Below are 15,000 nucleotides of genomic sequence, written 5' to 3' on the forward strand. Positions count from 1 at the left end.
GAGAATTTTTGAGTCTAAAATAAGCAACTAAAAAACAAAATAGCTGCAGAAAGAAGAAGAAGAAGAGTGAGGAGAAGGCAAGATGAAAAACGATCCCTAGTTTGCAACCATCTTCCCAAAACTAGACCTGTAAATAAAGGACAGCAAGTTTTTGAGTCTAAAATAAGCAACTAAAAAACAAAATAGCCGCAGAAAGAAGAAGAAGAATGAGGAGAGGGCAAGATGAAAAAAGATCCCTAGCCTGCAACCATTTTCCAAAACTAGACCTATAATTTATAAATAAAGGAAAGCAAGCTTTTGAGTCTAAAAAATGCGACTCAAAAAACAAAATAGCTGCGGGAAAAGAAGAATGAGGAGAAGGCAAGATGAAAAAAGATCCCTAGCCTGGAACCATCTTCCAAAACCCCGAAGACCGTCCAGGAAAGACATTAACCAAGTGAACAACAGCGTCACTAAGGTAAAGTTATGTTCACCAAATGGAGCAGCTGAGAAACTGCGCCACAAAGAAGCTGCTTGAACGAGAAACATGCCGGAGCGGAAGGGAAAAGAAGAAGAGGAAAAAAAATGTCCCCAAAGAGGGACGCAATTAAGATCTCGGTACAAAAAAAAAAAAAAAAAAATGAAATAAAATAAAAAATATGCAGTTCTAAACAGCGGATGATAAAGTCAGCCAACACTGACCAACGCAGTCACAAAACATATGCGAATTTAAATGGGGAAATAATTACGTTCAAGGTAATTTGTTTGTTTATATGGTGTTTTTACGTTGCTTGGAACCAGTATATGGTTATTCAGCAACGGGAACAACGGCTTGACGTGACTTCCGAACCACGTCGAGAGTGAACTTCTATCACCAGTAATACACATCTCTGACCCATCAATAGAATCCCCGAGAATCGAACTCGCTGCCAGCGAGTAGGCAGGCCAAGACCATACCGAACCCGCCACTGAGGCGCTTTTCAAGTTAATTTGCATAGTGCAATCTATGTAGTTCTGATGGTTGAAAGAACTGGGATTAAAAACAGTCATACGATATAGTTCAGGGGCACCGACTAACACAACCCATTGCGCTGAGAGGGGGAAAAAAAAAAAGAAAAAGAAAAATAAAGGAGGTAATTTTCGATTCATCACTAAAGAACAAAATTAACCTAGAAATTCAAAGAAAAGCTACTCAAGCGTAATTGAAAATAATAATGATCCACTTTTCGTTAGATTACTTTCAAGCCTGTAAGTAAATAAAAGGTATACTTACTAGAGTCATTCTCGGCCTAAAAAAAAGCACCAGTACCTAATTTTTGAAACAAAAACAATAATCATATTTAAGAGGCAAACACAGTTAAGTGGACTTCCTGATACGAAAAAAAAAAAAAAAAATCCTCATTCCTGGAAAAAAAAAACGCCGTGAATGGAATTAGCGTTATGCAGTCGCCGAACCAGAAAGGCGAAAATACTAAAATGTTGCTAACCTAATGACTCTTAGGAGAAATTAGGTAACCCCACTATTACATTTACTTTTATCTAAGCTTTGGGAAATTCCTGAATCGAATGCAATTACCGTTTGACCAATAAATGATTCATTTGTATCTCTCTTTCATCGCCATCTTTAATCCGCCAGTACCAGTACACGATCAAATGCCACTGACAAGCACTTTGATTAAAAGTGAAACCTTCGCATTTGAAGGAACACAAAGGGGCTATGCACTGCCATTTAATTACATCTCTGTCCAGGGATGACTTATATCGATAATGCTGGTCTCGATCGAATTTTGTAGACGCAGTGCTGGATAATTAGTATTATTACTGATACAATTATTATTATTATTATTATTATTATTATTATTATTATTATTATTATTATTATTATTATTATTATTATTATTATTATTATTACTGTTATAATAATAATAATAATAATAATAATAATAATAATAAAAAAAAATAATAATAATAATAATAATAATAATAATAATAATAATAATTATTAATATTTTTTTTTCTCTCTCTATCACAGTCCTCCTATTCGACTGGGTGGTATTTATAGTGTGGGGTTCCGGGTTGCATCCTGCCTCCTTAGGAGTCCATCACTTTTCTTACTATGTGCGCCGTTTCTAGGATCACTCTTCTTGCATGAGTCCTGGAGCTACTTCAACCTCTAGTTTTTCTAGATTCCTTTTCAGGGATCTTGGGATCGTGCCTAGTGCTCCTATGATTATGGGTACGATTTCCACTGGCATATCCCATATCCTTCTTATTTCTATTTTCAGGTCTTGATACTTATCCATTTTTTCTCTCTCTTTCTCTTCAACTCTGGTGTCCCATGGTATTGCGACATCAATGAGTGATACTTTCTTCTTGATTTTGTCAATCAACGTCACGTCTGGTCTATTTGCACGTATCACCCTATCTGTTCTGATACCATAGTGCCGGACATTCGCATGCTATGTGGTTTATGGTTTCATTTTTCGTATTGCACTTCCTACATATGGGAGAGATGTTATTTCCGTCTATCGTTCTTTGAACATATCTGGTTCTTAGGGCCTGATCTTGTGCCGCTGTTATCATTCCTTCAGTTTCCTTTATAATTATTATTATTATTATTATTATTATTATTATTATTATTATTATTATTATTATTATTATTATTATTATTATTATTATTACTGTTATAATTATCATTATCATTATTTTACCGCCATTAGTCAAAAAGAACACAAATTTAGAAATAACACATGACATGTCGCACTGCCCAGTAACGTTACGTCTTTTAAGAACTCCGTTTATTGTTTATGTAACTAAATATTTGTTCCTCGCCCCCCACCTTCTCTCTGTCTCTGTCTCTGTCTCTCTCTCCTACATGATGTTCAGTGTTTTTTTGGGAGATTTCGTTATAAATTAGTGGCCGTCTAGACTCCTCGCTTTGAATATAGTAAACTGAATCTTTCACAAAACCGAACACTATGTGAATAAGATTTAAAAAAAAGGAGAAAAACAATCAAAGACACATATAAAAACAAATATACAGTTACATAAGCAATACAGAAAAACAACCTAGGCTGTGGTTTCACAGTTTCAAAGTAAGTGGAGTTATAAAAAGACTTTTGGTACTGGGCGGTGAGGCAACTTTGTACCTCAACGGAATGCAGGTGATGATAACACTCTACAAGCGAAACATGCACTATCTCCTCAGGAACAAGGACTAAATACGCACATGACAGTTTCCTGTTGAAAGTAGTGGCCTCTGACAATGGTGCAACAGGGGTACATTCTCATTATTGGGACAAGCGCCTCGAGCAACCATGTCTAAATGGTATACGACTTAAGGAGGCTGACGGAATCCACAAAACGAAATGAACTATTTTGCTAAAGATAAAGCAAACGATATGAACAGGTGGCATTAAAACTACGTATACCTTCTCTCTATGCCCCATTCTATAGAACTTCGTTCATTTATTCTTTTTAGGCTGAATGATTGACTATCAATCACAGTTATTTTATAACAAAAGAACTCAGGAGAAGCATATTTTCTAGCGAACTGCTGAGGACTTTTAGGAGTACTAAGTTGAAGCTGGAATTTGAAAAAGAGAGGCCATTCTGAGGTACCTCAGGATGTATATGGCCACTGACTTTGAGGGCAGTATCTATGAACGGAAGTAAAATTTCTATGCGCTTTCGGAGGAAAAAAAATATTATATCATAAAAGTCAGCAAAACTGAAATTCGGTCAAACAAATATAAAACAGAATGAATACAAAAATTATGAATTCATGATAAGTTCAAAGTTCCTTACTGTAAAAGTTACGGAAGGTAGCTATAAAGAAAATGAATGTTTTAAGTATTTTGGTTCAGAGAGAGAGACGAGAGAGAGAGAGACGAGAGAGAGAGAGAGACGAGGAGAGAGACTGAGAGAGAGAGAAGAGGAGAGAGAGAGAGAGAGAGATAGAGAGGAGAGAGAGAGAGAGAGAGAGAGAGAGAGAGAGAGAGGATTAAGCAGGGCAAGAATTTTGTAGTAGCGGTCTGGTTTTGATTAAAGGTATTTGCGTCTAGTAACCGTTCCTTATAATCATCACAGCACTGTAAAGCATGAACCATCATAAAAAGAAAGGACAAAAAATAAATCAGCTATCGAAATCACAACGAGTAAGTAATGAATAACTATCTGAGGGGAACAAAAGTGAAATCACGCCAAGAGATAAAAGTCCGAACGAATATGCACTCGAAGAGATCAAAGGGACGCCACAAACCCAAACCTTTCAAAATCCAGGGGAGATTTCAATAACATATGGTATTAATGGTTCTCTAAGAACGCACACATTAAGCAACCCTTTTATTTGTTCAATGTTCTCTCCCAGTTACCGTCTCCTGGGGGAACTGGACGAATTATAATGGAAAGCACCGTTTCCCTTAACTTCACCGTACACATACATACACACACACACACACACACACACACACACACATGTATATATATATATATATATATATATATATATTTATATATATATATATATATATATATATATATATATATATGTCACATTACCGTGATTCATATACATACATCGAGCTACAAATGTCCTTTAATAACTAATTCGCTCTTCCTCGGAATTTATACATTTTCATATATGTTAACCGAAGGGGGAATTTTTTAGTCGATAAGAAATATGTCAGCTCACGGGCTCGAACCATCAAACCCAACAAAGTCAGGACGCACAGTGAAGCTTTAAACCACACCGAGGTAGATGGAATGAGATATTAAAGGATATTTGTAGCTCGATGTACACATATATATTTGTATGTATTTCTGTCCTATCTACAATCCACCTTACCGTAAATGCATTTCCACGGTAATCTATCAGTTGGTCTCAAGCATATTTGCAAGTAAAAGATACCACCACTAATTTACGCTGGGAAATCTTATTGCATTGCAGGACAAAAGATGAAACGTGGTCTTAAAAGCCGCTAATAAAAAGAAATGTCCTTTCTTATGTAGCATTTCTTCGATTGGCAATGAATTAAATCCAAGAGTAATATTCTTGTGTATGAAATACCTATACAAAAATACAATACCTTTTCCAATCGAACGGTATAGGTTGAAAGTTAAAAATTATATTTCTTATATTCACGCCAGTGTGCATACAAACACATATGAAAAAGTAATTTCATAGAAATATCAGTTACTGCGACCTGCATTTTTCAAAATGTATTCTGTTTTAGAAAAGTGTAAGCCTTCATATGCGGCTCAAGCCCAGTAGCTACATGCAATCATCAATCATCCATTTTTCGGGTCAGAGGAATGAAACAGGAGAGCAACCGGTGTAGCTCTGCAAGCGGAAAAGATTGATGACAGCGAAGACATAGGTTGAAGAGCGTAAAAGGAGACACACACACAAGGAAAAAGGAGTCGCAGATATTACATTTTCAAGGAGAGGGACAGAAATAGGATACAGGGAAACGTTCTGCGTTTGGATCCTGCAGGGGGAGAGACGCTCGGAAGAGGAGGTTTTTCTCAAAAGTACTTACTCCTCGGGTTACAGTGCGTGGTTACAGAAAAAGTTACCTGACGAATGGTTTCAACTATTTTGGATGAAAGATACTTTCTCAAAGGTCACCCGCTGTCAATGACGAACCGACGGTATTCACTCTGATGTAGTGAAGAGCATAAATGTCTATTTTTCCCTCTTTCTTTCACTCCTGGTCGACTTCAACCAGTTATAGTAAAATGCACTACACATGTCGACGGACTCGTACTAAATTTCTAGGGGAACGCTCTCTAGAGGTTCCTTCCCTTCGCTCGGTTCGGGGATCGAACGCAAGTCTCTAGAACTGCTTCGCTGCTACAACTATACCACGACGAGAGAGAGAGAGAGAGAGAGAGAGAGAGAGAGAGAGAGAGAGGACAGGTTGAGTGAAAGAAAACCCGAGCGAGACCAGCGTAAGCAATGGCAGATCTAATTCCAGATCTGCCAGAATAGTAGTCAACATATCCATTGACGACGACGAATATCTCGATGATGAAGCCAAGCACTTGGTATATTAGGTCTGACGCTGCAGTGTTTGTCTCCATTCATACAAGCGAAATCATAAGCATGCGGAAATCCTGGTCATTGTGTGCATATGACTATATTCAGCAAAGTCATTAGGGTAATGATAACTAAAACTAAAATAGAATTGGCGTTAAAAAAACCACGAAAGCCAGGATGATCTAAAAATATATAAAATAATGTTCGATGGAAAACAAGTTTCACACACAGGAAAGCAATTAGAGCAAGAGTTACGGATTAAAAAGATAAATGGACGAAAGAGAGATGAACTACGAGGACGCAGAACGTCATCGCAAAGGGAGCTAGGAAACATATGAGACGAAGGAGGAATAGGCAGATGAATATCGCGCCATGATGGAGAAGGACGAAACAAATGAAACTCGGTCCGAGCTGAATGAGTTCACGTTTAGGAAAGTAAGGGAGGGATCCTAGAAAACGTGTGCGATGAAGAAGGAATAGGTAGAGATGAATATCGCGCCATGATGGAGAAGGACGAAACAAATGAAACTTGGCACGAGCTGAATGAGTTGACGTTTAGGAAAGTGAGGGAGGGATCCCAATAAGTGAGAGAGAGAGAGTTCGCTACGGAAAAGGACACGAGGGACTGTTAGAGTCAGCTGGTCGCCAGGCATTTTAATGGAGCCATTAGCCAGCCCCAACACATTCAATCTAAAGGATGATCTAATACAATTAGACTTTTATAGGTACAATGGATATATCACCGTTATGAATACGACATGCAGGAAAAAACCCAAAGATGTTTCGCGGCAACTTTTCCTAAAATTTTAGTGAGATTACCAAGTCACGTCGGTAGATTTTCGCAAACCTCACTTGATAGATTTGTCATTTACGAGTAACTTCTACAGCTCAACGTTTATTGGGTACCATCAACAAAGGAATGAAAGCCTAAATATAACGAACAATACATCAACAATGAAAGGAAGGAAAGTTATGAAGTGTGAAGTAATAAAAAAAAAGTAGAGTTACCAAGTGGAACCAACAAGGGTTCTCGAGACCAAATCGAGGGTTCAGAACTACGAGGAAACTGTTTAAAAACGATGCGTTCCAAGGACTATCAAACTCCAATCAGCAAAACACTTTTTAAGCTCCGAGGAAACACTTCTTCACTTCGAGAGCTTCTAAATACAATTTCTACCTCCAGCTGATGGTATCATCTGATATGGAAGATTGTAAAACTGCTATTTCGGGCATCATCAGAAATAAAAAACAGCAGCAACAAAGAGAATTTTAGAAGAAAAAAAATTTCATATCGAGAAGAGTTTGGAGTTACAAGGATTAGGATGTCTCAAAGACTTGTTATAGTCCATCCTTAGAGGAGTCATCGTGTGCTCACTTATCTGTACGAGCAGGTTTTACTGTGCATTCACTGTATCCTAATGATTTTGTCTAGCTTTCTTTTAAACTCTTCCACACTGTTGCTGTTTACAATGTCTGGTGGCAGTTTATTCCACGTGTCACATATCTTGTATGTAAAGAAGTTCCTGCAATGAGATGTGTTATAGTTTCCATTCACTGGAACCACTATCAAAACCATCTACCAGGGCGAGATCGACTCCCAAAGCAAAGTAATAGTGCCGTGAACACGTTCGAAAAGCCAGTCTCTCAACTCACCTGAAGATGACGCATCCTGAGCCGGCGGGAGGAGCGGTCCAAAGCACCTGGATTTCACTCTTGGAGATCGAGGAGGTCTGTATGACAGCGTTGGGGCAGTCTTCGGAATGCATGGTGAGGGCGTCGCCGTACAGCTGAGGAAATAAACGTGATAATCAGATTTTTTTTCAGAGGTTCATCTCTTGGTCTTTATTGATTATCGACTTCATCTATTGGTCTTTATTGAAATATTGACTAACTTAATCTCTTGGCTTTTATTGAATTCTAACTTAATCTCTTGGTCTTTGTTGATTATTAACTAACTTAATCTCTTGGTCATTATTGAATATTAACTTACTCTCTTGGTCTTTATTGATTATTATTGATTATTAACTTAATTTCTTGGCCATTATTGATTATTGATTTAATCTCTTGCTCTTCATTGATTATTAACTTAATCTCTTGGTATTTATTGATTATTAACTTCATCTCTTGGTCATTATTGATTATTAACTTCATCTCTTGGTCTTTATTGAATATTAACTTTATCTCTTGATCTTTATTGAATATTAACTTAATCTCTTGGTCTTTATTGATAATTAACTGATGGCTTTTTATTCTGAAAGGGAGAAGAACAACACTTAAAATAAGAGCGATGATATGCGATCAATGACAGCAGATAAAATTAATAGGTAAAACACCGGTGTGATTATCATCTACTTCAAGATTTGCATAACTAATTCAAATGCCGCTATCTCCCTTTCACTTTCAATATCGAAATCTACATTCATAACATGCATGCTGCCCTTTGCAGTACACCTACCTACTCATTTTTATCAAGATTAACTTTTTTGAACATCATCTCTCATCAATAATTCACACACCCACACATCTGGAAAAATTCTGAACACGAACAAGACATCGTTGAGGTCACACAAATCGAATTTTATTCATCACGCTGAAAGAGATAACGTTTCAGCAAAAATATAAAAAAAAATCAATTTTATTCGAAACCCTGATATATTAACCTCAGTAATTTACACAACAAAGTCCTTCATAATTAATCGTTCAATCAAAAGCTTAAACCTTCGCGTTTACTGTGTTATCCCAGGGACTGAATTTTCATTGCATTATTTTTATATCGATATTTCAATCAATGTCAGTCGCTTCCGTGTCTTTCAACATGTTTCGTCATTCAAAATTTATTGCAACGAATCACGAAGTGTATAAACGCGCTCGACCGCACACATACACACACACACACAGACACATATACGTATATACATAAGCCATCTTCTGTCCTCTGGAGATGGCTTGTCAATAAAGACGACTCTGGTCAGAATTTACAACTTTTTTTTTCATTTCTTCCCAGTGGTTTTAAGATATAAGAATAATGGATCAACTGTGACTATATTCTTATGTGTATATATATATATATATATATATATATATATTATATATATATATATATATATATATATATATATATATATATAATATATATATATATATATATATATATTATATATATATATATATATATATAGTGTCCGCTGGGCGGTGGTTCGAACCCACGAGAGGACGAAATTGTCATCAACTGAAAAATTCCCCTTCGGTTTACATACGTATATGAAAATATATCAATTCCAAGGTAGAGCGAATTAGATATTAAAGGAATTGTGTATGAATCATGGTGATGTGATAATTATTCATCATATATATATATATATATATATATATATATATATATACTACATATATATAGTGTATGTATAAATAAAGTTTTTTTGCCACGAAGGAAAAAAAGAAAAAGCGAGATAGCCAAGTACTTTCGGTCCTGTTCGGACCCACGTTTTATATACTTCGTGATCAAGTTATTTATAGTGTATGTATGTATATAAATATGTGTGCAACTTTGAAAGAAAGGTGCTGAATTAGTTCACGCATGAATAAACTTTCAACAACTTTTGTACCGCGTTTTCTAAACATCAGGACACACTTATGAAAAATGGTCAGCACTTCCTCTAGGTCCCTTCCCCGCCTTTTTAGCAAGTTTTATCGCGTTCGTGATTCGCATCTCGAAATATATACGAGCAAAATTGCGCGCCCACAACTTTCATTTTTATGAAATCATAATTCTGTCTTCCTGGCTGAAACTGCTACTGCCTGCCTTCAACCCCCCCTCCCCTCCTCCTCCTCCTCCTCTCCACAGCAGCCAATGCGGGCCGTTCTGGAAATCGCGTTTTGCAATCTCATACAAACACTCGCTCAGCCCAGGACGAACTAACGAACACACCGAGAGAGACAACGCTCCCGAGATGAAACATGAATGTACATACGTGAACCAAACTGCATTTCCATTCAATTCGCTCATGTCGTATTTTCACTTGACGATTTTGTTAGGGAACAAAGGCACTATGAGGATTAACTAAATTGGAAACTGCGCAAAATGCAACTAATGCCACAAAATCAATTACTTGACGCATCAAACTCTTAGGATTAACGTCAACAGAAAAACTGAGCAAAACGAAACCAGTGCCTCGAAATCATTTATTTGCACAGGCGAAATTATGGGAGTTCATAGGAGCACACGATAGCTATTAGGATTAACAGATACATCCGAAAAAAAAAATCGTTAACTCAAGTCGCAGAAGTCGTTTATGTGCGTTTGCAAAATTCTCTCGATATCCATCAACTGAAAAAAAAAAAAAATGAAGGAAACTTAGGACTAACATGACCGGCATAAATGAACGTAATACCAGAGCATCACTTCTCTAAGGACAACACACACACACATACACACACACATACACACACTGGTATCCCACCAGCTGCGTTACTGATGAATACTTTTATCCGTAACCATTCTAGAGACAAAAGGGCCGCAAACGAAACCGCTCGCGAAGACGCCGTGTCTTACCTGGAAGGTTCCAACGCTGCGCGGTCCATAGAGATTCGTCTGCGTCTGCTGGGACGCCTCCACCACCAGCATGAATCCCGTGAATTTCTGCACTGAGTACTGAGTCCTCCATCCTTGCAGACTCACTGAAATGGAAACAAACAAGAATACAATTATTATTATCTTGATTTATTCGAGGGGTAACATCTGAACCATTTTTTTTTTTGTTAGGATTTTATACAACATCTGAAGCAATACCTTTGCTCTTTCTTTTCAAACTTCCTGGAATTGAAAACAATAATAATTTTTTTACAAATTGTAGTAATGCTGCTTCTGCTTAGTTCTTTTTTTTTTAATCCCCTAAAAAATGTATGAAGATAATCTCATATTTACTGTTAGAAACACGTAAAATTATCTAAGGTACAGCAATTGCATTAATGAAGACTACAGAAATTGTACTATTTTCTGCTGATCTGGAATAACGCGAATCTAAGAAAAATCTTTCACTAATTCACGGTAGACTTTTAAAGCCGTATTTCATAAGGTAGCTTTGTATGAACGTTGAAAGAAACGAGACCTCTCCACGGCTCCGTGCGACACAGCAAGAGATGATTTATTACATTCCCATTATCGAAAGTCATTCACAGAGTCTCTCTTCAATCTCGCTTTCATTCTACAACATAACTCTGGAACTAAAACAACGGTTCCAGGCCGGAAGCAGCACAAAGGCCACGGGGCAGCGGAGAGGGAGCTAGCAAAATAACAAAGCTGTCGAATTGTGCTTTTTGCGTTTCCCGTATTCAGATGGATCAATGAGTCAGCTTGCTAGGTAAAGGACGTTGAGTCGAAGGTCTTGCAGCTACCCCAGTGTTTCACTTCCCTTCGTGGCTTATACCTTTATTTATGCATTTATCATGTTCCAAACTTTCGTGATTCAGTCATACGTCAATGTATACCTGTTTTGTAAAAGTAGAGAGAGAGAGAGAGAGAGAGAGAGAGAGAGAGAGAGAGAGATGTGAAGGCGGAAAGAAAAAGTGCGGACGGACAGACAAAGAGCCATCCCAATAGTTTTCTTTTACAGAAAACTAAAACCACTTCGGTACATTAAGATAATAAGAGGTAATACAAATGAAATAGAATAGGAGAGAGAGAGAGAGAGAGAGAGAGAGAGAGAGAGAGAGAGAGAGAGAGAGAGAGAGAGAGAGAAGAATCTACGAAAGACGAATAGGGTATCTGTAAGATAAGGAAGGGTGGATTTATAATAGGAAAAAAAATAATGGAAATGAAATAGAACAGGAGAGAGAGAGAGAGAGAGAGAGAGAGAGAGAGAGAGAGAGAGAGAGAGAGAGAAGATTCTACGAAAGACGAATGGAGCATTTGTAAGATAAGTATGAGTGGATTTATAATAATAATAAAAAAAGTTGCATGAACTCATATAATATTTTCGAAACTGAAAGGTGAATAATGTCTTAACGCGTTCGCAGAAGACGCAATAAAACGCGCTTTTATTATGATTGGTTTGTATCATCGTAAATATTGTGAGTTCTCTCTCCTCAGTACTAATTTTTTTCTGCTTTTACCCTCAGGTATGTAATAACACCGACTATGGAATACCTGAGTTTTCACTACTTTGTAAAATTTTGGAATACCGAATTTACTTTTAAACTTTTGGGTAAAATGGAATACCTGAATTTTCACTACTTTTTGTAAAAATGGAATATCCTGAATTTTCACTACTTTTGTAAAATGGAATATCTGAATTTTCACTACTTTTGTAAAATGGAATATCTGAATTTTCACTACTTTTGCAAAATGGAATATCTGAATTTTCACTACTTTTGTAAAATGGAATATCTGAATTTTCACTAATTTTGTAAAATGGAATTCCTGAATTTTCACTACTTTTGTAAAATGGAATACCTGAATTTTCACTACTTTTGTAAAATGGAATACTTGAATTTTGCACTACTTTTGTTAAAATGGAATATCATGAATTTTCCCACTACCTTTTGTAAAATTGGAACTATCTGAAATTTTCATACTTTTAAGTTAAAATGGAATAAAATCTGGAATTTATCCAAACTTTTGCAAAATTTTGGAATATTCTGAATTTTCACTTTTACTTTTGTAAAAATGGAATATCTGAATTTTCACCAATTTTGAAATTTTAAAATGGAATTCCTGAATCATCATACTTTGGTAAAATGGAATACCGGAATTTTCACATACTTTTGTAAAATTTTGGAATATCTGAATTTTCACTTTTAATTTTGCAAAAATGGAATATTCTGAATTTTCACTAACTTTTGTAAAATGGAATACCTGAATTTTCACTACTTTTTGTAAAATAAATAGCTGAATTTTAATTTTCACTACTTTTATGTAAAATTTGGAATTTTACCGTGAATTTTCGCACTTTGTAAAATGGAATTAAACCTGAAATTTTCATACTTTTTGTTAAATAGAAACTGAATTTTATTTTCACTACTTTTTGTAAAATAAGAATAGCTGAATTTTAATTTTCACTACTTTTTGTAAAATGGAATACCTGAAATCAAGTCTATTTTCATACTTTTTGTAAAATAGAATAGCTGAATTTTCATTTTCACTACTTTTTGTAAAATGGAATACCTGAATTTTAACTACTTTTGTAAAATAGAATATCTGAATTTTCACTACTTTTTGTAAAATGGAATACCTGAATTTTCACTACTTTTTGTAAAATGGATACCTGAATTTTCACTACTTTTTGTAAAATAGAATAGCTGAATTTTAATTTTCACTACTTTTTGTAAAATGGAATATCTGAATTTTCACTACTTTTTGTAAAATAGAATAGCTGAATTTTAATTTTCACTACTTTTTGTAAAATGGAATACCTGAATTTTCACTACTTTTTGTAAAATAGAATAGCTGAATTTTCATTTTCACTACTTTTTGTAAAATGGAATACCTGAATTTTCACTACTTTTTGTAAAATGGGAAGAATGTTAACTATCTCTCTCTCTCTCTCTCTCTCTCTCTCTCTCTCTCTCTCTATCTCTCTCGTCTCTCTCTCGCTCCTCTCCTCTCTCTTCTCACAGACCACAACAAAACATCTCCACTTATTTCTTAAGTGTAGCCCTAAGATATATATAAGTAAAGGCTCGACGCAACATCAAAGCCACTTAAGGAGGATGAATTTGCAATTCATATCTCCTGCCGACAGGGAAGTGATTCAGTATTGGTTCATAAAATCTTCACTGGCGCGTAGATATCAGGAGAAAGAGAAAGAGAGTCTTGTGGAACTGAAGTCAATAAGAATAAGATGGATATCGTACATCAAATACCACAATATAACCGTTTTATTTTTTTTTTTTTTTTTTGAGACGGATTTCGAAAACCACTGGAAAATTAAGTGATTTATTTTTCTGATTCAATTATGCATTACAAGACAGCAAGACGCAGTTGTCTTGAATTTTATTTTTTCTTAGTAAACAGACAAAAGTACGCTTTGAGTTTCCTAATCATTATAAGGTCTTCATTCGTGAAAAGGGTAACCTTACTATAATAGGCGTTATGTCTGTCTGTCCGTCCGCCTGTCATTCAATCACGGCCAAATGGCTGGTCCGATGGACATGAAACTTGGCAGAGTTATAGTGGGCACCCTAAGATGGTTTGTAATGGGGTTTCCTCCTACCTGAAACGGAGCTGGTTCTGTCCGTGAAATGGAGCTGGTTATGCCCGTAGACTTAGTTACTTCACGCATTTATCGTACATAATCTGTATACAAATGTTTGCTAAGGCATTTAAAGAGAGCAAAATGAACTTTCTTACCTCGTGAAGTTCAATGTTTTAGTCACACATGTTATACGGTCTACGTTCGAGTTATATCGAAAGAAAAAAAAGATATTTAAGAACGTCGCAAATGCGCTACTCATAGCATTATGAAATGTACGCCACGAATTATATATTACTGCACCATAACACTATTTTTGGTTTATTTACATCACAGGGTTGTAAGGATATATGAAAATAAGGTTTCATTAATGTTCTGGAAATTAGGTTTATGTAAACATACTCACACATTTAATTTAGGCACGACCACAGACAGACAGACAGACAGACAGACAGACAGACAGACAGACAGACGACGACAGACAGACAGCACAGAACACACCCACAGTACTACATATATATATTGATATATATATATATATATATATATATATATGCATTCATCCGTGGCGTACTAGTTCATACAAAGGTTCTGCCACAAACTGCGTCATCATTTTTAGTACTTCATGATTCTGCATTTAAACAAACCACTGATGTGAAAAACAAAACAAAACTGAAGCTCTGCGTTTGAACCGCCCAAAATACGCAAATACATGGAGCATACCGACATTCTAGTTTACGCGTAACCGTGCAGCATTTAAACGCAACCATATCACTCATTTGTTGTATACAC

At 36.0% G+C, this 15,000-nt stretch overlaps 1 protein-coding gene across 3 annotated transcripts in view; it reads right to left on the reverse strand.

Annotated features, from left to right (window-relative positions):
* Positions 1-15,000, reverse strand: part of LOC135217000 (spondin-1-like) — a 958,013-nt gene that overhangs the window by 211,262 nt on the left and 731,751 nt on the right. For all 3 annotated transcript variants that reach the window (XM_064252561.1, XM_064252562.1, XM_064252563.1), the window contains exons 3-4: positions 10,572-10,696; positions 7,673-7,806 (exon numbers count right to left, since the gene is read on the reverse strand). In XM_064252561.1, coding sequence (XP_064108631.1) covers positions 7,673-7,806; positions 10,572-10,696 — 259 coding nt within the window. The remainder of the gene's footprint in view (positions 1-7,672; positions 7,807-10,571; positions 10,697-15,000) is intronic.

This window comes from Macrobrachium nipponense, chromosome 7 (assembly GCF_015104395.2).
Source record: "Macrobrachium nipponense isolate FS-2020 chromosome 7, ASM1510439v2, whole genome shotgun sequence".
Taxonomy (NCBI): domain Eukaryota; kingdom Metazoa; phylum Arthropoda; class Malacostraca; order Decapoda; family Palaemonidae; genus Macrobrachium; species Macrobrachium nipponense.